General features: G+C 36.5%; 4 protein-coding genes and 1 long non-coding RNA gene across 12 annotated transcripts; 2 read left to right on the top strand and 3 right to left on the bottom strand.

Moving 5' to 3' along the window:
- The first annotated feature begins 890 nt into the window (after positions 1–890).
- On the top strand, positions 891–2,468 carry LOC122311210 (universal stress protein PHOS32-like). Its single transcript, XM_043125657.1, has 3 exons — positions 891–1,327; positions 1,426–1,517; positions 1,701–2,468. Exons 1-3 carry the CDS (start codon positions 1,006–1,008, stop codon positions 1,983–1,985), a joined length of 699 nt encoding a protein of 232 aa, XP_042981591.1. The 5' UTR covers positions 891–1,005; the 3' UTR covers positions 1,986–2,468.
- Positions 2,469–3,856: 1,388 nt separating this feature from the next.
- On the bottom strand, positions 3,857–9,590 carry LOC122311068. 2 transcript variants are annotated; one of them, XM_043125427.1, is made up of 5 exons: positions 9,434–9,589; positions 7,069–8,800; positions 4,929–5,039; positions 4,544–4,693; positions 3,857–4,264 (listed from the first exon to the last, which is right to left on the bottom strand). In XM_043125427.1, the coding sequence occupies exons 2-5, from the start codon at positions 8,788–8,790 to the stop codon at positions 4,127–4,129; spliced, it is 2,121 nt and encodes a 706-aa protein (XP_042981361.1). In that variant the 5' UTR covers positions 8,791–8,800; positions 9,434–9,589; the 3' UTR covers positions 3,857–4,126. The 2 variants fall into 2 exon arrangements, 1 of the variants encoding a protein (XP_042981361.1); XR_006242728.1 differs by lacking the exons at positions 3,857–4,264; positions 4,544–4,693 and adding an exon at positions 5,275–5,372 and having other exon boundaries at positions 9,434–9,590.
- Positions 9,591–10,179: 589 nt separating this feature from the next.
- Positions 10,180–12,454, top strand: LOC122309324. 3 transcript variants are annotated; one of them, XR_006242410.1, is made up of 4 exons: positions 10,180–10,654; positions 11,379–11,498; positions 11,583–11,678; positions 11,773–12,454. It is a non-coding gene; the product is annotated as an uncharacterized LOC122309324 (long non-coding RNA). The 3 variants fall into 3 exon arrangements; XR_006242408.1 differs by having other exon boundaries at positions 10,182–10,654; positions 11,583–12,454; XR_006242409.1 differs by lacking the exon at positions 11,583–11,678 and having other exon boundaries at positions 10,183–10,654.
- A 2,193-nt stretch (positions 12,455–14,647) lies between these two features.
- Positions 14,648–14,971, bottom strand: LOC122310107. Its single transcript, XM_043123993.1, has one exon. It carries the CDS (start codon positions 14,969–14,971, stop codon positions 14,648–14,650), a length of 324 nt encoding a protein of 107 aa, XP_042979927.1.
- Positions 14,972–17,547: 2,576 nt separating this feature from the next.
- On the bottom strand, positions 17,548–21,213 carry LOC122311587 (ACT domain-containing protein ACR4-like). Of its 5 annotated transcripts, none has more exons than XM_043126190.1 (8): positions 21,114–21,213; positions 19,884–19,968; positions 19,713–19,758; positions 19,505–19,619; positions 19,338–19,405; positions 18,673–19,263; positions 18,452–18,556; positions 17,548–18,202 (listed from the first exon to the last, which is right to left on the bottom strand). In XM_043126190.1, exons 2-8 carry the CDS (start codon positions 19,946–19,948, stop codon positions 17,876–17,878), a joined length of 1,317 nt encoding a protein of 438 aa, XP_042982124.1. In that variant the 5' UTR covers positions 19,949–19,968; positions 21,114–21,213; the 3' UTR covers positions 17,548–17,875. The 5 variants fall into 5 exon arrangements, with proteins under 5 accessions (XP_042982124.1, XP_042982120.1, XP_042982119.1 ...); XM_043126186.1 differs by lacking the exon at positions 21,114–21,213 and adding an exon at positions 20,882–21,095; XM_043126185.1 differs by lacking the exon at positions 21,114–21,213 and adding an exon at positions 20,614–20,840.
- Positions 21,214–22,470: the final 1,257 nt, after the last annotated feature.

Here is a 22,470-nt window from a genome sequence, read left to right as displayed (position 1 = left end):
CAAAACATTATTGATTTGGGCCCCCTCGAGAAGTACAGGGCCCAAAGCCCAGCAAAGGAAATATAAAAGGCCCACGATGAGAAATCTCAATCCATGCATGTTAAGCCCCAATCGAGCTATTCCGTAGATGGTATTTGATATAAAGGTTTTCTAATGTAATGCAATCAAACTCGACTCCTCTTAATCGTCTAGTGTTCGAAAAGTGCTGTAAAGATATCCGGTATGTTAAAATTGAATTAAGAATATTCTATATATCAATTGTGCAATACAAGGTGGCCTACATATATAGGAGACCAAAGGCTATACAAGAGTCTTTCTTGCTCAACCAATGTGGAACTCACATAACATATATACACTAACACTCTAGTATGTGCACCAAAATCTGAAACTAGTAGATTATTCTGTTAATAAATAAAAAGAAAAAGAAAAACGGCAACTTGTCTAAACATATGCTGATCAGATACATCTAAGTTTTACATATATAGATCAGAATTCTATTCAAAAGTGGATGGGCAGCATCTGCTTGGGCACATGTGACGAAGAGGAAGAGAAGAGAAGAGATCAAACGTATATGCCATCGTCAAAATTGGAGCTATGTGACACTTACCCGTTCAAAAAAAAAAAAAAAAAGGCAGAAAAAGATCAGAGATTGTGAATAGTGGTCAGAGATAATGACCAACTGGCGACTAAGCGATTAGAGTAAAAGTAACTTGGCAATATAATTGATTAGAGAAGCATTCCAGATTCCCCCTGCTGCTCAACTCCACAGCTGGAATTAAGAGGGATGGGCCTACGGCTTCATGACAAGCACGTTCTGGAATAACAAGCCCCCACACAAGGGGAACATTAAAAAAAAGAAACAAGAGAACTGACATGATTAAGAGCTAAAGAAAGTAAAAGATAAAAGCTATCAAACCACGGACCAGACCAAACACCTAGAAATTTGCTACTCTGTTCTTCTGTTTCTTATAATTATTGGTGCCTCACTTAAGATATCTCCAGACGATGGCCAAAATAGGCACAAGGTTGCCTGGTTTCTGCCTAAACAGAATTAGGCCTCATGCCAGAGTTCGTTCCCCCCAAGCACAATCCAAACCTGAGAATGTCAGTTCTGGTAAAGCAGATACAAAAACTGAGAGTCCTGGCAATGTCAAAGAAGAAAAATCCGGTGATGGGGCGAAACCCGGGTTGGTAATTAGCAGGAGAATAATGGTTGTGGTTGATTCCAGCCTCGAAGCCAAGGGAGCTTTGCAGTGGGCATTCTCTCATACTGTTCAGAGCCAGGACACAGTAATTCTTCTCTGTGTAACCAAGCCTTCTAAGCAAGGCAGGAGTCTTCTTATTCTTATTAGTTTTCATTTTTCCATGTAAGTTGATTGATTTATTACCTATATTAATTTAGTATGGTTTTGATATTTCTAACAGGCACCAGTCAAGGGTCCGACAAGAAGAATGTTCCCAGGGCTTGTGAATTTATCGACTCTTTGAAAAAAATGTGTCAGTCGAAGAAACCTGAGGTGGGTACAAATCTAAAACTCTATGATATTCTGAACTTTTGTAGCATACATGTAATTAAGCTCTATCCATGGACTAACAAAATTCAGCTTTATCTCTACTGTTTTTCCAGTCATACGGTAATTTTTACATGTTCATCGTTTATCTGATGACGACATGTGGCTGGTGATGAATGGTCCTTGTAGGTGGAACTTGAGGTTGTAGTTGTGGAAGGAAAGGACAAAGGACCTACAATAGTGGAAGAAGCAAGAAAACAGGGGGTGTCAATGCTGGTTTTAGGGCAGAAGAAACGCTCCACGACATGGCGTCTTCTGATGATGTGGGCAGGCAACCGTGTTGCCGGGGGAGTCGTGGAGTACTGCATCCAAAATGCCGATTGCATGGCAATTGCAGTGAGGAGGAAAAGCAAGAAGCTAGGAGGGTATTTGATCACCACCAAGCGTCAGAAAGATTTCTGGCTCTTGGCTTAAACGTTTAAGCTGCATAATATAAGTGCATATTAATTTGCCCTTGTCTTGTGATCATAAAAAAGAAGTGTAGTCTAATCTTACCACATGAAACTGTATGATTGTTTCCGTATTGTCTGTAAATGATAAACCATATTCAGAAAATGAAAAAAAAAAAGGAGAATTGGGTGCGAGTGAAAAGGTGTGTGGTGTCATTATTCATGCCATTTGGCTATTATGGCTAAGGGAGAGACGGTGGGGTCCCTTTGGTTTCTTTAGGGTCTCTTCCAGATGCTACAGTTTGATAAGGTCGGGGGGTATACTTTGGATCCACCTGGAACTGGAACTGGATCCGGAACTGTCCTTGGTTGTCACCAACTTTATGATGTTTTCCACATTGTTTTAACCAAAGCAGACCAATTTGTAAGACTCAATTTGCGAGAAAAGAGCATCTATGGTTGTTATAGGACTGCTGCTATGTCTTACAGTAAAAGAATCTTTTAATCACTATGGAGGTTGGAAAGTTCATGGAATTCCAATCGTTTTCACCATAGGCAACTATTTGTTCATGAAAATTGGATCAATTCATAAGCTAAATTTATCAAAGAGCAAAGCTTATCATAAGTATTTATTTATTATGTGACAAGCGCATGTTTTTTGAAAAACTATCGTGTATGCCTTTATTAAAAAACATGTGACTTTGCTGTGGGGTGAGGGGGAAGGTGGGTGCGGGTTGGGGTGGGGGGCAGTGTAAGATGTAGATGATTAAATAGAACATAATGCAAGTTGCTGGTGGACCGCTGTTAACTTTCATTCATTTTGGGCCCCTGTGTTGTGTTTAGCAAACAAGTGATTTTCTGAGACAGCCACTCTGTCAAAAATCAATTTGGGCCCGAATTTTATGTACCTCAATTTGCAGATTTGAAGCCACGGTTTGTGGTCCATTCCACGGGCCATGAAAGATAAAAATTCAGATGACAATGCAACCCATCTACTCCATTGAAAGTTAAAAATTCAACCACCAGTATTTCCAATATCCATTAATTTAGATAAAAGCTCAAAGTAAAGATCTTATTTCATAGAGATAGCAGTAGTGCATGGGCAACAAACCATACATATATTATATGGAAAGGAAACATGTTATTTGCGCAAGTCGCGAAAGTAGGCAGCCGGGTTATTCTCAAAGACATCCCTGAATATGCGAGCATCCCTTCCGGGAGCTTTCATAGTTTTCCTGTTTGATGTTGTTCCAGAACCTGACAGTAGAGCCGTTAAACCACAGAATATCAGACCTGCTGCAACCATAGCACCAACCGCCATCGCTTTTTCAGACGCATCATCATCTGCTTGTCCTCCCCCACCGTTGTTCTTCTCGTTCTGCTTGCTTTCGCTGCTACCCATTAAGGCCCAGATGCGTTCTTCACTCCTATCTTCTCTCTTCAGATGTGCAAGAACAGTGAGCTTACGGACAATTTATAGCATAGGGCACTCTCTCTGGGAACTTGGAAAGTCATGCTTGTAGTAGTTAATATTGTTACTGGAGTTGGCGTAAACGAGGCAAGGCCGGTCAATCTTCTACGTTTATTTTCGATGTTTCGGTCAGTGTAACGTCGCTTATAGCATGAAAAGCTTTAAGGTACTCATAAACCGAAAGAGAGATAATTTGAATATGACAAGGCGGCATTGGAAATATGGAAGCTCGAGTGGAAGGAGAATGAGTTGGGAGGTGGGTTTCAGCATGGAGATCTGCAACCGACACCTATTTCGGCCTCTACATCCGATGCATGGTGTACACAAAAGTCAATGTATTCAAACCTCGCTTCGTCTGCCAAACTGGTATACAAGAAAATCGTGGGAAGCGGAATCGTGGGAAGCGGAAGGTGCAGGACTACGGATAGCAAAAATACAACTTCGAAAGCAATGATACCCGCAAAATTACAACTGCTTTACAAATACAAATTTGTCAACCTCGTATGACCTGCCTAAGGGGCATCGGGTAACAGACCAAAGAAAATCACGAGCTCCGAGACGACCATCACTATAACCTACAATCAATACCACCGAGTTCTTTTTTTTTTTTTCTTTTTTTTCTTTTTTTTTTTTTTTTTTTTTTTTTTTTTTTTTTGGAAGAAAAAAACAAAGCCTTCTGTGAGCATTCAGTGACATCAAGTCCCCAAAAATTTCTCCTTCATGCGAGAAATAAGCTTAAATTTTTCTTCGGCTTCGACCTGCTGGCGTATGTCAGCTTTTAATGTTCGATCTGGGTGAAACATTAACAAAGCTCGTCTATATGCCGCGTGCACCTGAAATGATCAATTACAAAACCCGCAATGAAATACCAGAAATAATTCTACTCTGGGGTATGCGGTCGGTTCTTTATGCTTCTGCTAGTTACAAAAAAATTTAAAACCCATGCATGCACACAAAACTCCTAACGTATATAACTACAATAAATAACCAGTCAGCCAACAATATATCTACAAGCCACATCTACAAGCAAAATATTTTTTTTATAGGTAAACAAGCAACATATTGCAGTTGTATGTGTATGTGTATAAATGATGTGACTGCAACTAACCTACCTCATGTGACAACGAATAAACACTGCCTCCAACTTGGATTCCTAAGCCACGAAGCAATGAGGCCATGTCCATGCACGTGCTTTCCAATTTATTAAGCTCCTCTCTTACATCAACACGAAGCTGCTCTTTCAGGTTCATATTTTCCTCATCCTGGTTTCGGCAGAATAAGTAGGAGCATTGGAAACAGCAAGTCATACCTTGCTAAACTTGAGAAGGATATATATAGACAACCAAATCTATAACAAAGTCGGTTTGAAAAAAAGGCATACCAAATATGAAAGATAAATAGTTTTGCAAAATGAAGAGTTATAATCTTACCATACTTTCCTCTCTTTTTTGTTTTTTAATACAAATCAAAAATAATTCTTTAATACTAAATCCAAACCTTCTTCTGAGTCTCTCTCACTTCTTCCACACGTTGCTTTTGCCTTCTCTGCATGTCCAATAAACACCTTTCAACTCTTCTTTCCTTGCGTAACCTCCGCGCCTCTTCTGCCTGTAAAAGAGCAACTACATTAAGCTTTGGATAATACAACCCCTTGCCAACAAAACATCTTTGCAACGCACTGCATAACCACTGCAACTGTCTTATAGTTATGCATGCCACATGGAGGTATGGTACACAGAGTGATAAAATAACACTGATATGAACATGCATATGACACAACAAGAGATACTGACAAAAACAATAACTCATTAAAATAAAAGGGAGAAGAGGGAAGTCATGATACCGCAATGATGGATCATTCGAGGTTAGCTGAAAATTGTTATGGTTCTCGTATTGACCCGACTATTTCTCTCTCTACAATTTCAGCTCTTCAACATTGAACTGAAATGATAACAACGCCAATGTACTCATTGCACATTCACAGACAGTCAAGGAAGTGTACCAGAAACACAAATATTACAAGATCTGTGGACAGCAAGAAAGTGTCATCCCATCCAAGTAGTGTCTAGGACTAGGCACACCAACCCCATCAAGTCAGTTGCAGCCATTTCAATAGCCAAACTAACAGGTGTCAATCGTTGGAAGTCACCCCAAAACCCACTGGCCAAAGCAACAGCAATGGTTACCAGGGTCAATTGGCTGGTTGGTCCATCAACATCACCAGCCTCAAATAAAACGGTGGAGAGCAAGGCAAGGGACCTCAACAGTGATCCCAGACATAACAAGCAACAAAATGATGTCTTAAAAGGTGAGGATCCTGTGGTCATCGTGGAGAGATTACTAGGAAAGATGCGGCCCTAAAAGATATTTTATGTGAACTACGTTTCGCCAAGTCATAAAGGTTGATTTCCCAAGACCCATGACCAACCATTGACCTAATCCCATTGGTTCTTTTTTTTAACCAATCAATCTGGATGTATTTTTTCTGATTGAAATGGTTGGTCAGGTCAAATTTATGAACATTTTCCAGTCATGGGAGTGTCAGGTAAGCGGTAGAGTCCGGGGAGTATATAGATAGATGCATCCATCCCACATATACAACAACATTAACGACAACAATCTTGAATTCCAGAAAAAAAATTTAGTCTCAGTCAAAGTTAATGATTACCTGCAAAAAAATTTAAGGGGTTGTTCGGGAATAGATATCATCTCATCTTATTTTTGATAAGATATCATCTCATCTGATTACATCTCAAAATTTCTCATAATAAACTTCCCAAGCATCACTCAAAGACAAACACTTTTCAATTTTAAATTTTCAACTTTTTCATCTAATCATTACAACTTTCCCAAACTTCCAAACAAAACACAGAACACAATTCAACTTTTTCAAATCGCAAAACAAAAATTATATTCTAAAAATATTTTTTAACTCTATAATATTTTTTATTCAACTTTTTCTCTTTCATTTCCCAAATCCCAATAAAATATCATAACTCAAACCATTTCACTACTATTCACAAAATTCTCAACTCATCTCATTCCTCAAATATCCCCTTACTCTCTAGGGTTGCATATATATTTTCTTTTTATAGGTAAATGATTAGAATATATTAATAAGAATAGGCAAAGCCCGAGTATACAGGTAGTATACAAGAGATTACACCTATTTAGGGGGAAGAAATAGGAATATGAAAAGCATGAAAATCGAGGCCATTGCAACTTTGGCCCAAAGAAAAAGAGTTCTAAAAACCAGTGATCTAGTCTCCTCCAAAGAGCGCTCCAAGGTTGCATATATCATATAAAAAAAATAAAAATAAAAATCGGCATTTTATGCAATACATAGGCAGGCCACCTTATTGGTAAAAACTCTCCAAGTAAACCTCCCTTAAACTACCACTATCTTTTCAATTTGCACCATGAACTAACAAAAATGTCTACTGCACCCTAAACTACCGATTAGATCCTATTCAATTAAGAGATTAAGAACATGAATAAATGCGAGTCAAGGGAAAAAGGTTATTTAACTAAGCAAATGCATGGTAGCATATTCAATTGCAAGAGGTAATTAGAGCATGGGAGACAATAGAACAGCATTATGAAGAAACTTCACCAGCTATTAAAAAGCATGCCAAACCTGAATTTGCAACTGGTGCTGCCTGGATGCCCATTCTTCTTCTATTGCTCGCTTGTATTCATCAGTCTCCTTGAGCTTTTCTCGTTCATTAATAATATCCTTTTGACTCGTGTGAGAAGCATCACCATCTTGAGCAAGTATTGGATCCCTAACATCATATGTAACCTTTGCTTCCACCAAATGTGTTTCATTAAGTCGACTGTTGCTAAAAAATAATTGCTCAGAATCTGTTATCACCTTGTCCACAAAAAGAACTTTTTTATTGTTGACTCCAGAATTGCCCTCCAAAGGGGTGTTGCAAAAGGATTCTCCAAGACCAGTTCTATCTTTGTAATCTGGATGGGCACCACCACAGTCAACCTGCATTTCATCAGATAATGGAGAATTTGATACTAATCTGTCCTTCTCGTCACTATTATTACAATTGGATGCCCGGTGACACTCCTCATCTTTTTGCCTCAATACACCACCATCGAGATTAGCATGCATTCCACCATATTCTTTATTGGACCTTTTACATTTAGATCGTTTAAAACCTTGATCTTGATTGGACAACAAAAAAGAACCACGGGGACTGTGTGCTTCTTTGTTGCAAAAAACATTGCCAATGCCATTAACCTGTTCTTCATTGCCACCAGCTTCATTTGAGACAACTCTTTTAGGATTTACATTTGTTTCATCAGAAGTGTAGCAACTAGAAGGTGCCTGAGGAAACTCATCATCTTCGTTACTCAATACAGCCCCATCAAGATCAGCATGTATTTCACCTTCTTGATTGGACCTTGCACATTTAGGTTGTTTATCACCATGTTCTTTATCAGTTGAAAAATGCGGCCTTTGAGGGCTTTGCTCACTGCAGAAAAAATCATCACCATGACCATTAACATGATTACAACTCTGCCACTCATGGTTGGGAGGAGGATCTTCTGCAAATGTCTGGTGAACTCTCTGATCTTCTACATAAGGTCTTTCCATATCAGGATCGAAAGATGTACCCCCCATGTATCCATCAGCACTGGCATGGAAGGTAGACAAATTTTCTTTTTCACAATCTGTAATACTCGAACTGGGACAAACAGGGATACCACTCTGATCATCTAAACCTGATTGACTATTGTGAAGATCACGCTTTCTCTTCAACGAAGCTTTTTTCCACTGTTCATGAAGTTTTCCAAAAGAACCTTCCATAAGCTCAGAATCAGAGCAATCACTTTCAGATGACCCACTCTCAGACTCGAGATACAAACCATAGCGGTTCCCGCAGGCAGCTTTATCAGAGTATGTTTGCTTGCACTTTGACAACCTGAATGAGTATCGTTTTTCATCCACAACCGAACATTCATCACCATCTACATCTACAGAATTCTGCATATTCTTAGATGTGGGACAAGATCTTTTGCTTGAGGTGGCATCACTATCCAACTCCCCACCACCTTTGTCACCAAGTCCAGGATGGTCCAAAACATCACTTTCATCATCATCAAGGCTAATAACATCCTGATGATGAGACTTTTTCGCTTTTCTCTGTACACTAGAACCTCTTAACGTCCGTTTTATGGGCGGCTCAGGAACATCAATAATAACAACGTTACAAGACATACCACTGTCAACATCAATGAGAACAACATCGTCGGGAGTTCCTTTACCATTGCCACTTTTCAGTCTTTTGTTCCCAGAAGTCCCAGCCTGAGAATGACCTCTTGATACTCCTTTTCCTCTCATTTACTTCTTCCTGGCAACAAAACATTTAAGACTGTTGTATTCAATGTGTGCTATGCGTGTCCAATAATGATGGTATGTCCATCCTATTTCAAGGGGAATATGAAAAGCGAAAGAAAGTACCCATTTCAAGATTTTTTTATGGCGCATTTCAAGAATTAATACAGGTTTTAAGTATGAGCTATTTTCCAACCGAGATAAGGAGGGGATTGGACTTCACTAGCAATGTGGAAATTCAATGTTTTCTTTTTTTTCTTTTTTTTCTTTTTTTTTTTTTTTTTTTTTTTTTTTTGAGGTTGGGTTTGTTGAATTCTCTGAACCCTAGAAATAGCATTCAAATCGAAACACCCAAAAGAGACCTAAGGAAAGATGAGAAAGAGCAATCGTCTACTCCGATCATATTACGAGGAAGAAGTCTCGCGCATTGAGAAATGACAATCCTAACTATAAACGCAAACTCTGAATCCAATACAAGGCAGTTTCACAGTTATCCAGATTCTCAATCATTCAAATTGACCATATTTTCCAAGGGGGGAAAAAAAACACAAACCAGAAGTGAGATTACGAACATCAGACGCTGAAAAGGAAATAGAGATTGCTCATCAAGGGAACAATTGCAGAAGTAACAACGAGTAATGAAGCATACCTCTCTCAAGGAAAAACCTGAAACTCTTGGCATCCGAAAGTGACAGAAATTAGAGGAGGCGAGCGGGGTACGAGCACGTAATAAGGACTTTCAAAATTGAAAATTTTTGGTACTAAATGAAAAAACGAAACCTAAAATTCCCAAAATGGTACTCTTGAAGCAAAGAATAATTAGTTGCACCAAAAATAAAATAATTATTATTATTAGGCCATGATTAATAAGAATTGATCCTTCGCTTAAAAAATTTAAAAAAAAATGATGCATCTAAAATTTAGGAAAAATAATAATATTTTAAATTTTATTTTATTTTTTTAATGTATTTAAATATAATTAAAAAAATATTATTATATTTAAAATTATCTAGTTGAGTGGTGAGTTAGAGCACTCCCAATGATTTGTATATTCTATTCTTTAACATATATTATTAAAATTTATTTATTTTTATTTTATATATTGATTTTTATAATATATCATCTATCAGACTATTTAATTTTTTTAATTTCTATATCATTTAAATGTTATATTATTTAATATTTTGTTGGAGAAAAAATCTAATGAGAGAAAAACTATTGTGACAGACAAATGAGAGAAATAATATAACATTTACACTATAAAAAGTTTAAAATATGAAATCATTGACCAGCTAGTTCCAATAAAAATAGGTTATAAATCTAGATAGTTTTAATAGACATCTAAGAGCATTGGCCTGGCTAAAACACTTGAAAAGCCAAAATATAGACTTTATTGTCTTCAAACCCGTTGCATTGGACCGGGTAAAATAAAGGAATTGAAGCTTTCAGTAACAGTAAGTCTATCCCTTTCTCCATACATAGCGAGTTACTGGTCATCGTCCATTTATTATTTTATTGTAAAATCACATCTCTTCAACCGAATTGTTGTATTTCCCTCGTGAATCTGTTCTCCCCAAAACTTCACTTTCTCTCCCTTTCTCCCTCGCCGAACACCCCCTTCATTTTTTTCTCCCTAGTTCTGTCTTCCTTGCTCTTTCTCGTCGGTCATCTCTTTGGCCCGACACTCCCTCTCTCCCCTTCTCTCCATTTTTTCCATTTTTCTTCCAGTTCTCTTCCTTTTTTCATTACCCCAAGGTTGTCGAAGTTGGGAATATGATTCTCCTAAAAAAGAGCAGTCAATTTACAAGAGAGAATCAATTTTAATCAACTGGCAATGCCTCTATTAGGGTTCTATTGTGCTTCACAGAAGGTAATCAACTCCCCATTCTCTTGTTTTTTTTTTTTTTTTTGTAATTTTATTTGCAATGTACGTTTGTGTTTCTGCCGAAAATAGAGCTCCTTTCTATCGGCAATGGAGCTTGATCGGAGAAAGGGTGGATTTTCTCTTTCACAAAGAAAGAAACGAATTATGTAGTGGTCTACTTAGATTTGTGTATGTTTTGTTCATATCTGCTAAAAAGAAAAAAGAAGACTTTTGCTTTTGAACTCGTCCTGTATTCTGAGGGAAGCTCATTAATTTATTTGCATATGGCAAATCTTTAAAAGTAACTTTGCATGTGATGGGCAGATCTCAATCATTGGGCATTCCAGTTTCCAAACTTTTCTTATCGAGATAATTATGTATGTGATGGCTATGTATTTGCCAAATGAAATTACAAGCTGTATTTTGCATGAGTATATGAGTTCTGTACTATATTCTGAAGTATATGAGTTCTGTAGTTACTTAAAAAAAATAAAAAATGAGTTCTGTACTATACTTCTGAGCAATATTGTTGGGTAGAACATATCAACAGACTTATACTTTGATTTAGTGACATTGTTTTTTTTTCTCCAATTATTCTGAAAATTTAATATAGATGTTAATGACCATTTTCTCATTTGCTCAAGATTGTTATGAACTATTATGGTCTGTTATGAATGGTTTTGCATATTGGGCTGCTCATTCATAACAATTTTCTTCTACATTGACTCAGCTAGTTTGAGCTTTGCAAACAAATGTGATATACTACAGAGGTATTTGGCATGCTTTACAAACTATTAGCCAGGAGGAGGGTATTTTGGGTCTATATAAGGGGCTTGGAGCGACACTTATGGTATGCTTCTGTTGTCAATTCCAAGTGTGTACATGCTAAGTCTTTTTCAGTGTATGGTTGATTATTGTTTGGTTGCTAATGCAGGGTGTTGGGCCAAGTATAGCAATCAATTTTTCAGTATATGAGACCTTGAGATCTTTTTGGAAATTGCATAGATAAATCACATCATAAGTTGTTTATGTAATTTTATTGTTCTGACGTGACTTCTTACAATTGCTATTGCTAGTGTCCTTTTTTTGGTTCTAAAACATAAATTTGTTGTCTTTATATCAAGCCCGGTGATTCTACTGTCCTTGTAAGTCTGACTTGTGGAAGTCTTTCAGGAATTGCATCATCAACAGGTGAGTGATCTTAGACCTTCTACATCCGAAGCTTTTCATGAGTTTTGAGAGTGCTTCTACATTTCTTGTTATTTTGGTCTAAAAAATATTGTCCATCACATGAGCATGATAACACAGCTCGATGCTGTAGTTGTGAACGTCTAGAGGTAATCATCCAAGATGTAGAACATTTTTTCTTCTATTACCTTATCTCCAAAATGTTTTCTTAAGTGGAAGAGATGAATATTAATTCAAATTGATCTACATACCTTTCCCCCCCTATTTTTGTCTCCTTGAAGTCTTGGAACACAAGATACAACTCTCTGGAAGATGGGCAACGTTTATGCTTAGAGTGCATGGAATCTGCTATCATGGATACTGGTGATTGTCAACCATTTACCATGCCATAAGAGATTATTATGAAGGACTGAACATGAAATTAGATCAACAAATTCCAATGCTTCTGGTTGAAAGACAAGCACTTAATGAAGCCATTGTTGGGGAGAAGAATGTAATAAATGATCTCTTGGTGTCTGTATTTTATTTACTTTTTCATGAAAATTCTCAGATTCTAAAATGTGAGGCCTTTGTGTTATAGGTTGATGTTATGAAATGTTATTATTGATCTTTCTTTCATATGTTATTTCTCCAAAAGGAAATTATTCCAGGAAGCTATGGAGTGTATTTGCAAAAGGAAACTTTCATGTCAATAGCACAAAAATTTAAAAACTGATTCTATAGTTGGGAAATAATAATTTTAAGTAAAAATTAAATTATTAATTAATATATGGAGTATTTGTAAAATATTAAAAAAATAAAAAATTATTATTTAAATATATAATATTATATTATTATTTAGACTTTAGAATAGCTAGTTCAATGTGGGTCACTATCTCCATTAGTTTAGACCTTAGCTAAAAGCTCAAATTCTAGTCAAAATTTAGACTTGGCAATGGCCTAGGCCATTGCCAATGCTCTAATTGATGTCTTTTCATTTCAATTGATCATGTGCTTTTGCCTCCAACATTCTCATATTCGAATAAGATAAATAATTAATATGGTTATGTTATAAGCATTAGAAAATAGTAATATTTTTTGTCTAATTAGAAGTTTAATAAAAATACGCCTTCATCTCTTTATACTTTCAATCCAACTAAAGAAAGTGAATAGTATTATGTTATCTTTTAGTTTTTTTTAAGATTCTTATTAAAATACAATATAATAATAAAAGAAGCTAATACATATTCAATTTAACATATTCTTTTATAAGAAATTTAAGGAAAAAAAAAAACTCATTTATGAAACACAATTTAAAAAATAAATAAAAATTTAATCGTGTTGAAATCAACGTAAATCGATTTACGATGGATTCAGTTTTTGATAGACTTGAATCGAACTGTTTTTTAGTGTCTTGAGTTCAACAGTATTTTTTAATTATAATCTCGTTAATAAATTTACTATATGTGTGTGTGTGTTTGAGAAATCTCTTAAGATAGATTTGAAATACACATAGTGATGGAGGAGATCCGAGTTTGATAATGTAGAGATAAAACATTCAATGTTAATGGCACCGGACGATCTCAAAAATGCAAATTAGTTCAGATCTGACAAGAAAATATGAAAATTCATCGGTTTGACGAATAAATATCAACATTCCTTGGTTGGGCGAAAAAAAAAAAAGAGCGACGATGCATAAGTGTCAATATTTTTATTATGGGTATCAGAATCACGCATATAACCTTAATTCGGAAAGCTCTATTCGGTGTGTATGACATTATTAGCAACTATGCTTGGTGGTTCTAGTTTCAACTCCAAACTGATTTTGGCCCAAGCAAATCAGTCATTTTTCATTCCGAATCATGTTCTAAGTTAATTTTTCTATTTTAAGTTATTTTTCTTTTATGACAATGTTTATTTTTAGGAAAGATTTTGTTCCGGATTTTAGTGAGGTCTTAGCATGATATTTATTTTATTCTGTTTTTATATTTTTGGCAATAATTAAAATGTTGCATTTTCCTTAACTATTTCAATCTGACTTATAGGCTTTAAAAAGCAATATCCGATTTTTATCAAAGAAACTTTAATCACAAAATTTATCTAAGAGTTTTCTCTTTGTTTACATATTTTTTTTTTCTCAATATCAATTCCTAACTTACGTTGCTTAGCTAGCCACCAGAATAAATTATCGTTCTGTTCCGGTGTCACATGTAACCTAGCTACTTGATCTTTGCATCACAATAGTTTTAGAACTTTAACATGTAACTTCACAAACAAAATCTTCTAATTCATCGGAACTTCTAATGAACTAATGAACTTAAACACAATCTTCTTCAAACATAGGAACAAAAGATCATAATACCACGTCCATATATATAAGAAGAGGAAGAAAAAATGACTAAAATTAGCAAACAATCTCATGCAGGGTTTTTTTTTTTTTTTTTTAATCGATATTAAAGCAAATAAGGATTTATGAAGTAATGTTCCCATCATTAAAAAATAAATAAATAAATAAAAATAAAATAAAAAATTGTGTATAAATATGTTTATCAAAAATTGAATTCCGACAAAACCGCGCGTGAATCTCATGTGCAAATCAAAGATGAACTTAAATTTGCAAATTGGAGAAAATGGTATCAGCTGGACTTACCTTCTAAGATGAACATATATATGGACCTTATAGTTTCAGAATTTATTACAAGGCCTTAATTCAACTCTGCTAAAAATATACAAGAAATTACCATTGGCCAAATTTTTTACAGGACGTTTTTAAGATCAAACATATGCCGCCTGCATAGATTACAGAATATATAGACCCTAGTGAATATATATTCAATGGGATTTGGTTGTATTTCCCTCTTGAACATAGGCAGATTCAAGCAAAGAAGGCGACACCAGAGGCGAAAGTAGAGGTATGGGATCTTTACTGTAATAGAAAGAGTTCAATGAAGATGATGATGATGATGAAGAAGAGGAATTTGAAGTGCCCACAAATGATTTCGCTGCTGCACCATTGCATGCCGAAGGGACTTTAGGTTTAAGCTGAAGAGGGGAGGGAGCTCGCCTTTGCAAACGGCTTAAAGATCTTCCAAATACGAAGTCATCCTTATGAAATGTTTGGAAGCCAGGAAACTCGGCAGTACTAGACTCCTCCATTGGGGGTTCCTACCTAGCTCTTCTTAATGTTCTTTGGACCTCCTTATGTATTTTCTTACTAGTAGCCTAGAGAGAGAGAGAGAGAGAGAGAGCTCAGGCATAAAATATGAAGGTCTCTAACTATAATGGAATTCAGTAGCTGTATTCAGTAAGTTTCCAAGTGATCATAATGGAATCATCGATCTGATGATAATGACCCATATGTGGCCAATGGGAGAAAGGCACGTCATATGCCGACATAGGTTAAATTATTTTATCTTACCGACATGATGAGTAGATAAAAATAATAAAGGATCTGACTCTTGCAAAAGCCATTCATGTGAGGGCAAGAGAGGTTCCCCAATAATTTGCGTTTGCCTTTAAAGAAAGAAAAAAACTTTCAATTTCCAATCCTCCTCCATGTGAAACAAGAATCAATGCACACATAAAAAAGCCAGAAGTTTTCAGTGACAGCAAACTCCATAGTCCAGATCAAGCACATGACACTTTAATTAGTCTGCATTCTTGTTCAAAGTTCAAACCCATCCCCCACCCCAAATTTACTTTAATTTTGGAAAGTGGCCGGCCGGGAGCGTGACTCGGGATTTCTTTAATCCTTTTTTCCAGACTTGACAGAATCATGCACATTAATTGTTTTATAATTTAGAACATGGTGCTAATAAACTTGATAATTATATTCTCTCTCATGAGAATCATGGTCATGATTTGGCTGGGAATCATGTCATTCCAACCAAGCTGATCAATTAAACCTTTTACATTTACTACTATATTAATCTTTACACCCCCGATGCTTTACATGTGAGCAACATTGACTGCTGGCCAGTACTTAAATATATATATATAATATATAAAAGATGCTGCTGACCAGTCGTGGCAGAACACAAAAACAATATTGAAGCCTCACCTCTGTGCACGTCTGTGTATTTTTCTTAATTATCTTGCCTTGGAAGATGCATGCATGATTGCCTAGCTTTTAGCTGATCTTATCTAGAAACATTACTGGGTAATTCTGAATAATTGATTTGGAAGAGAACTGTGAGTCTGTGACTGTGTTAAAACACTTTATGGGAAGGTTTTTGTGCTGATTTTAGTCAGGTGTACTCGATCATCTTTCCTTTTTCCTCGTCAAGTCATCATCATTATCATCATGTTGATTAAAAATCAGAAGTTCAAATTTTAAATAATTGACTTCCTTTGAGAAAACTATAACCAATCAGGATGCAGATTACCTTTCCAAATTAATAATGTTTTGTATTTTTCTTGCTAGCTTCTCCTGTCCAGCAGAAAAGGACTGCATTTCCTTCTTGAGAAATCTTCACGTAGATTCCTGCACTTAATAATTAATTATTATGATGCATCTTGATCTTATATATATTGCAGAAGGGGGAGTAATCCAACTCGTTTAATTTCTCGATACCACTCGCAAATACAATTGTAAATCAAACAATTTATTTGCATAATCAGCCTGATAGAAAACACAACCTGCACGTATTGATCATCAATTTGTGTATGTATTACTGTATATACTTATCCATCTGGATTTACTCAAGAGGTGGCAGCTCCTGGATGAGCAGCAGGAGAACCTACACGGAGGCACCCCTTGTGGCGCACCGACCAATAGTGATTGCGCCAATCATGCAGGGTGGTGATGTTGATGCAGTATTATAACGCGTGCGGGCTACAAAATTCAGAAAAGAAGACCGTATTTGTCATCTTTTCAAACTTTTCTTTTGTGCTTTCACACCATTCCCTCACCTCCTCTCAACGGTTGGTCAAAAGAATGTTCAATTTTATTTGGAAACCAGAAAAATCTGCAGGGAAAGAAGGATGGGTGAAGTGTTACCATCCAAACTGGTTTGAAAACTTCAACCTAATTTGTACATGAAAGGGATATGTAAGCTACCGACGAAATGTTCAAAATAAGGGAGATTCACGTTCGTGATGGAGGATGAGCTGTGAAGAGGCAGAGGGGTCAGCGAGACGCCCGGCCCCAGCCTAGCTGTAAGTTGAACTCTTCCACAAGAGAAAAGTGTCTAAGATGGACTTGTCAAAGTGTGAAACAAACCAAATTATTGCCTCACAAAGCAGGCTCGGATCTGCAGTAGCTGTCTTTATCAGAGAGCGATGTCCTGAATCCGTTCTTTAGATAATGAAATAATTTTAGATAAAAATTTAAAAAATATGTTAAATATTATTATAATATTATTTTTAATATTATTATTATTTTAAAATTTAAAAAAATTAAATTATTTATTATATTATGTATAAAAATTTGAAAAAATTATATCGATAAGATGTGATAATAGTATTTCTCAACCTAAACCACGTCTAAACTTTAGGTAGCATGAATTTGAATATTGAAGCGCTGACTGTGGAAAGATGAGCCGCCAGTCCAATTACCCGTCCAATGGGTGACGGATTGTAATAAAAATGGGGTCAAGGTCTTCCAATAGCATCTCAACGCATCTATCCTAAGAAACTTAGAATTTGTGACAAAAATCCAAAACTAGACTCACAACATTACACTTTAGCCTATCCATAAAATAATAACAGACAAGAATATCAACAGTAAGGCAGATAAAAATTATGTACGTTAGGTTAAAACAGATAGTTCCATGGCATTACACGATTAAAGTCGAGACTTTCTTTCTCTGATGTCAAAAATCCAACGTGGGGTTAGATTCGTTGTAACATATAGAGGTTAAAGCAGGACAAATGGGTGGTATCTACAATGACATGACTCTCACCATGCTTCCCTTACCTCTTCTGAGAAATATATGTGCCTAAATTAAGTCACATGTCCATTGAAAATGGTTTGAGATTTGTAATGCAGTATGAGGCTGAGGGGTTTCGATGTACAAGGGGAGAGACGTCTGATCAGTTTGAGTTTCTCAAGAATAGGACCTAACCAAGCCCAAAGTTAACAAGGGATTTAGACTTGAAAAGACCACCAAAGAGGAACCTAGTTGTAGACTCCTGAGAGACAGGTTTCAAGTCTTTGGGGCTTTTCACTTTAAGCACAGTCTGGCCAATCGCTTGCCGGAGGGAATCTATAGTCTTAGAATCGACAGGATACCCTGATGCATCACGAACATAGAATGTATTAACAGCTTGGCCCGCTTTAGTTGTAACTTCTGCTCTTGTGACAGTGAGGCTATTTTCACGGATGATGCGAGTGACATCAGATAGCAGCCCGACTCTGTCTGTAGTGCAGAGTTCTAGCTTCAAGCCCTGAATGAGGAAGAAACAAGTCAAGCATCTTAAATAATGGAAGGAACCTCTCAATTATCAAAGGAACGGTGCAATAACAGAAGACTTCCAAGAGTAATTATCCACTTGTTCTACTGAATGTTTAGTCCTTAGATATGGACTATAAAACTATGCTTGCAACAGAATGAGGCATTGATAGAAAAGATACATACAATAAATCACAATCAGCCAAGCAAACAGAGCCCGCCAATCATATCATAGAAAACTCACCTCAGATATTCTTCTCTCGATGGCAGCTTCAATACATTGTATAACTCTTTCTCTCTCCGCATCTGATTTCACAGGGGATCCATTAATATGCCGGATATAGTATTCCTACAATACATTCACGCAAACTTTAGTCAGAACGCTACAACCTTTTTGATACCAGTAAAATTACCCCATTAACAATGTCACAAGGCTACTTAAGCCGAAGAGGGAACTGGCATTACCTGATAAGCTTCTGGCCCCTCGGCATCAATATTTGCATGAAAAACCACATATTGCATGTCTGTCAATGTGCAAACTGTATCGAAGAGAAGCTTCGGCCTATCTTTGCTCCGGATTGTGACCACAGAGTAGCCTTTATCATACCAATTGTCAACATTCACGTTAGGTCTTTGCTTATCATCTGGGGCATTGTCGTCAGCTCGTTCATAATCCCTATCGGCAAACATCATCTGGTGAAGCCTTCTCTCAGTATGTGTAATCCCATGGGAAACCACAGTCTTAGCTCCACTGAATTTGTTGCTGCCCTTAAGTACATTACAGAGAAGTTCCTTGATCCTAGATAGTCTCTCTGGATTCGTAATTGCACACCCTGTTTCCTTGTCAGTCACGTGCATCACAGCTGCAGCCCGAGTGTTGTGTGTCCAGACCTCTGCACTCACTACATTGCATTTAAGATGCGTGAGCACAGCAGACACTTCAGAAAGTAGTCCCGGTCTGTCACTTCCAGTTAGCTCAATTGCAGTGTGGTCCATTGATGGTTTAACCCCAACAGATCTCATACAGGATGTAAAGCATGAATCTGGACCAAGAGACTGAGCATGGACACAAATAATCAGCTGGCTATTTGCAGAAGATGAAACACAGATAAAGGTCCAACGAGACTCACCTTTCGAATATAGTCTAAAATTCCGTCATCTGTAACCTTATTTCCATCTTGATCGGTGACATTAAAGACTGATGGAAGGAAAAAAAAGTTCATCAAATCAGTTTTGAATTCCAAAGGCACGTAGGGGATATCAGAGAAAAACTTACAAGAACCTAAAAGAATCTTACCATCCATAAACCATCCACCATCAGAAGATATGTAAGCTTTGGTTATGATAAGGTCAAGGTCAATTAGGACTTGTACTACTTCGAGAAGAATTCCGTGTTTGTTTGCCCTGTCAACCTGCATCATACAACGGAATAAGTACCAAATGATTCTCAAAGAGAATAAAAAGTCCAATACACTCCAAGAAAGAGAAGGTAACTAAAGTTATACCCTTATGACGGTTGCATTCTTGCAGGCCTCATTATCAATTACAACCCTGAGAGATGGGATAAAGATTGAGAAAAAAGGTATGTGGGCACGAAGGAGTAAATCTCAGAACGGGTTGGGGCAAACATAAAGGCCACTTTCAGAGACTTTGAAGAAGAAAAGAAGATTAGATACCTGGGTGGATTCATTCTCCGACGGAGTTTCTCATATTCATCATCCATGTCATGTGAAAAGCTCATGTTGAACTCCGAAATATAAGCTGTGGGAATAAGATTTAAACAATCAGAGAAGAAAGGGAATCTATGGAGAGCCACAACAGCCAATCAAAACAAGATACTGGATTTTGTAAAGAGTAAAAGAAAAATAAAAGGCCATAAACCAAAATCCTCTCGAGTGCTTGAGAATCTCACTGAAGGGGGTTGAAGACAGAGCGGCGATGGGGGCTTTAATGGAGAACTAACCAATCACGAAGAGCTCAACAAATTCTAGAATTACCCAGAACACAAAGAAAGCCAATTAAGAAAAGCCACCTCCACCGAAAATTTGGTGGCGGCGTGTGTGAATTTTGTCTGTTGGTAGGCCAAGAGGCTACTGTGAGGTGGGGAAAAACCCATTACCCACCAAGATATTGAATCGCAAATAGAGAGAGAGAGAGAGAGAGAGAGAGAGAGAGAGAGGAGCAAAAGACAGCAAACCCGCCCGGGGAGAGAGAGAAAGAAGAGCGGGGGGAGGTCCGTTCTACCCGTCAGGATCTTGGTTTAGATTGCAGAGAACACGAAAAAACCAGCACCCCAAAAGAATACAAATTCCGAGAAAAAATAAACAAATAAACCGAACCAGAACAAATCCCCCCCGAAACAACAAATTAACTTCAGTGAACACCCAAAGTTTGCCAAATACTAACCGAGACTAAAACGTAAGGATAACCACGAAGGCATTCATCCCACAACCCTTCTCAAAACCATAAAACAAAACCTTTAAAATGCGCACATCCCTGTATTGCCTACTTGTTACTTGGGGACAAGCACAAACCCAAAAGCAAACCAGGATTAACAACCACAGAGAAACAAACACAAGATAATGAAGGAACACCCAGAACAGGAGACAAATCCCAGAACCGTGCACGAGAAACAGAGGAAAGAGGGGGGGAGGAGGAGGGGCAAAGCACCTACCCATTACAAATCCTAAAGGATTTTGTTATCCGCTACGCCAAAGTTTTCTCGGTTCTATGAATACAAAGGCTTGCCTGTTTACAACAAGCAGTGTACATATATATATATATACACCCGCACTCGGAGATCTTAACCCCTTCTGTACCGTCACCCTCGCTAGGGAAACAAAATAATTTTATAAACGTAAAAAAGCCTCTTTAATGAAATGAAAAAGTATTCTCAAAAAATAGACCTCGCCCCGACACGATGCTCCAAAACCTGCGGGACAAAATATGAAGTACCCGATAGCACCTCTCTCTCTCTCTCTCTCTCTCTCTCTCCTTACTAGCCTCTGCCCTGTACCCTGTTTCCAATTTCAAGTACTTTACAAAGAAAGCCCCCAAAAAGAAAGAAAAAGAAACAGATCGTCAAGTGTGAACTACCCATCGTTAATTTTAGAAAGAAAGAGGGTTTTATGCTAACTTACGCGGGCGGGCTTGAATTTTCCTTCTCGTTTGTTCTTTTGTTCTTTTGGAGAATGAAAATTAAAAAAGGAACGCGAAGTGGACCGCGGTAACAGAATCACGTGAGAGAATAATAATAGCCTCCAAAAGGTTGAGCGAACCGGACCGGATCAGACCAGTCAGTCAGTCAATGCGGTTTTCTTTCTGCGACGGTTGTCTCTATTCGGGGCTTTCCTATTTTACCGTCCGTAAATCATTAACAAAATGCATTAATGTTATCTTAACGAGAATTGCATACACAAAAAAAATTATATAAAAAAAAATTTATAAATTAATATAATTTTATGTAATATATTAAATTTATTTTAATTTAAAAATAATTTTATAATTTAATATACTACATCAAATTATATCAATTTATAAATATACTTTTATACTAAAATATTTCTTTATCTTAATTCTTGCGAGAAATGCTTTTTGCAGTCGGCAGATGCAGTCGGCGTGTAGTCGGCTGTAAAAAAAAATTAATACTGGACCTACATGAAAAAAAAATTATTTTTATAACTTTTTATAATTTATGTAGGTCCCCTTGAATATAAAAAAAATTTTTTATAATTTTTTTTTATTCATTCCATACAGCCAACTGCACACCGACTGCATCTAGCCACTGTATATAGCAAAGCCCAATTTTTGCATACAGACTTAACATTATTTATTTGTTTTAGAGATTTCCATTATGGACAATGAAATCTGCAAAATGTGAAAAGACGCAACTTTTCATTACAAGTTTTGTTGCCATTAATTATATTTACTAATATTTTAAATGATTTTATAAATAATAATTTATATGAAAACTTGTTTAAAAAGACAGATGTGATAAATAATATTTAAGATTAAAATTATTTATACAATTTTAAAATGTGTAAGTTTTGTACGCTCTTTTAAAAAAAAAATGAGAAATTTAAAACCCACATAAAAATAAAAATTTTTATGATAGATCTTTTTTTTAAAGGAAGTGATAGAAATTTATATATTTTAAAACTGTATTTAACATTATTATTGAATCAAATCAGTGAAATAATTTCAATATATGTATCTATAGATATGTAATCGTTTGTATACAAAGAAAGGACGGTGTAATCGCAT

Source organism: Carya illinoinensis, chromosome 5 (assembly GCF_018687715.1).
Source record: "Carya illinoinensis cultivar Pawnee chromosome 5, C.illinoinensisPawnee_v1, whole genome shotgun sequence".
In the NCBI taxonomy this organism is placed as follows: Eukaryota; Viridiplantae; Streptophyta; class Magnoliopsida; order Fagales; family Juglandaceae; genus Carya; species Carya illinoinensis.
This window is presented reverse-complemented; position numbering and strand designations above follow the sequence as displayed.

Bases quoted from the DNA above. Each gene is read 5' to 3' on its own strand.
- LOC122311068 (XM_043125427.1), bottom strand. From the start codon at position 8,790: ATGAGAGGAAAAGGAGTATCAAGAGGTCATTCTCAGGCTGGGACTTCT. The intron at 5,040-7,068 runs GTTTGGCATGCT...GCTCTTTTACAG, and splicing joins AGCACCAGTTGCAAATTCAG to GCAGAAGAGGCGCGGAGGTT. The intron at 4,694-4,928 runs GTTTGGATTTAG...TGCCGAAACCAG, and splicing joins TGAGAGAGACTCAGAAGAAG to GATGAGGAAAATATGAACCT.
- LOC122311210 (XM_043125657.1), top strand. From the start codon at position 1,006: ATGGCCAAAATAGGCACAAGGTTGCCTGGTTTCTGCCTAAACAGAATT. The intron at 1,328-1,425 runs GCAGGAGTCTTC...TATTTCTAACAG, and splicing joins AACCAAGCCTTCTAAGCAAG to GCACCAGTCAAGGGTCCGAC. The intron at 1,518-1,700 runs GTGGGTACAAAT...TGGTCCTTGTAG, and splicing joins GTCAGTCGAAGAAACCTGAG to GTGGAACTTGAGGTTGTAGT.
- LOC122311587 (XM_043126185.1), bottom strand. From the start codon at position 20,647: ATGCCTTCGTGGTTATCCTTACGTTTTAGTCTCG. The intron at 19,969-20,613 runs GTTAGTATTTGG...TTATTCCCACAG, and splicing joins ATCCTTACGTTTTAGTCTCG to CTTATATTTCGGAGTTCAAC. The intron at 19,759-19,883 runs GTATCTAATCTT...CCCATCTCTCAG, and splicing joins CGGAGAATGAATCCACCCAG to GGTTGTAATTGATAATGAGG.
- LOC122310107 (XM_043123993.1), bottom strand. From the start codon at position 14,971: ATGGAGGAGTCTAGTACTGCCGAGTTTCCTGGCTTCCAAACATTTCAT.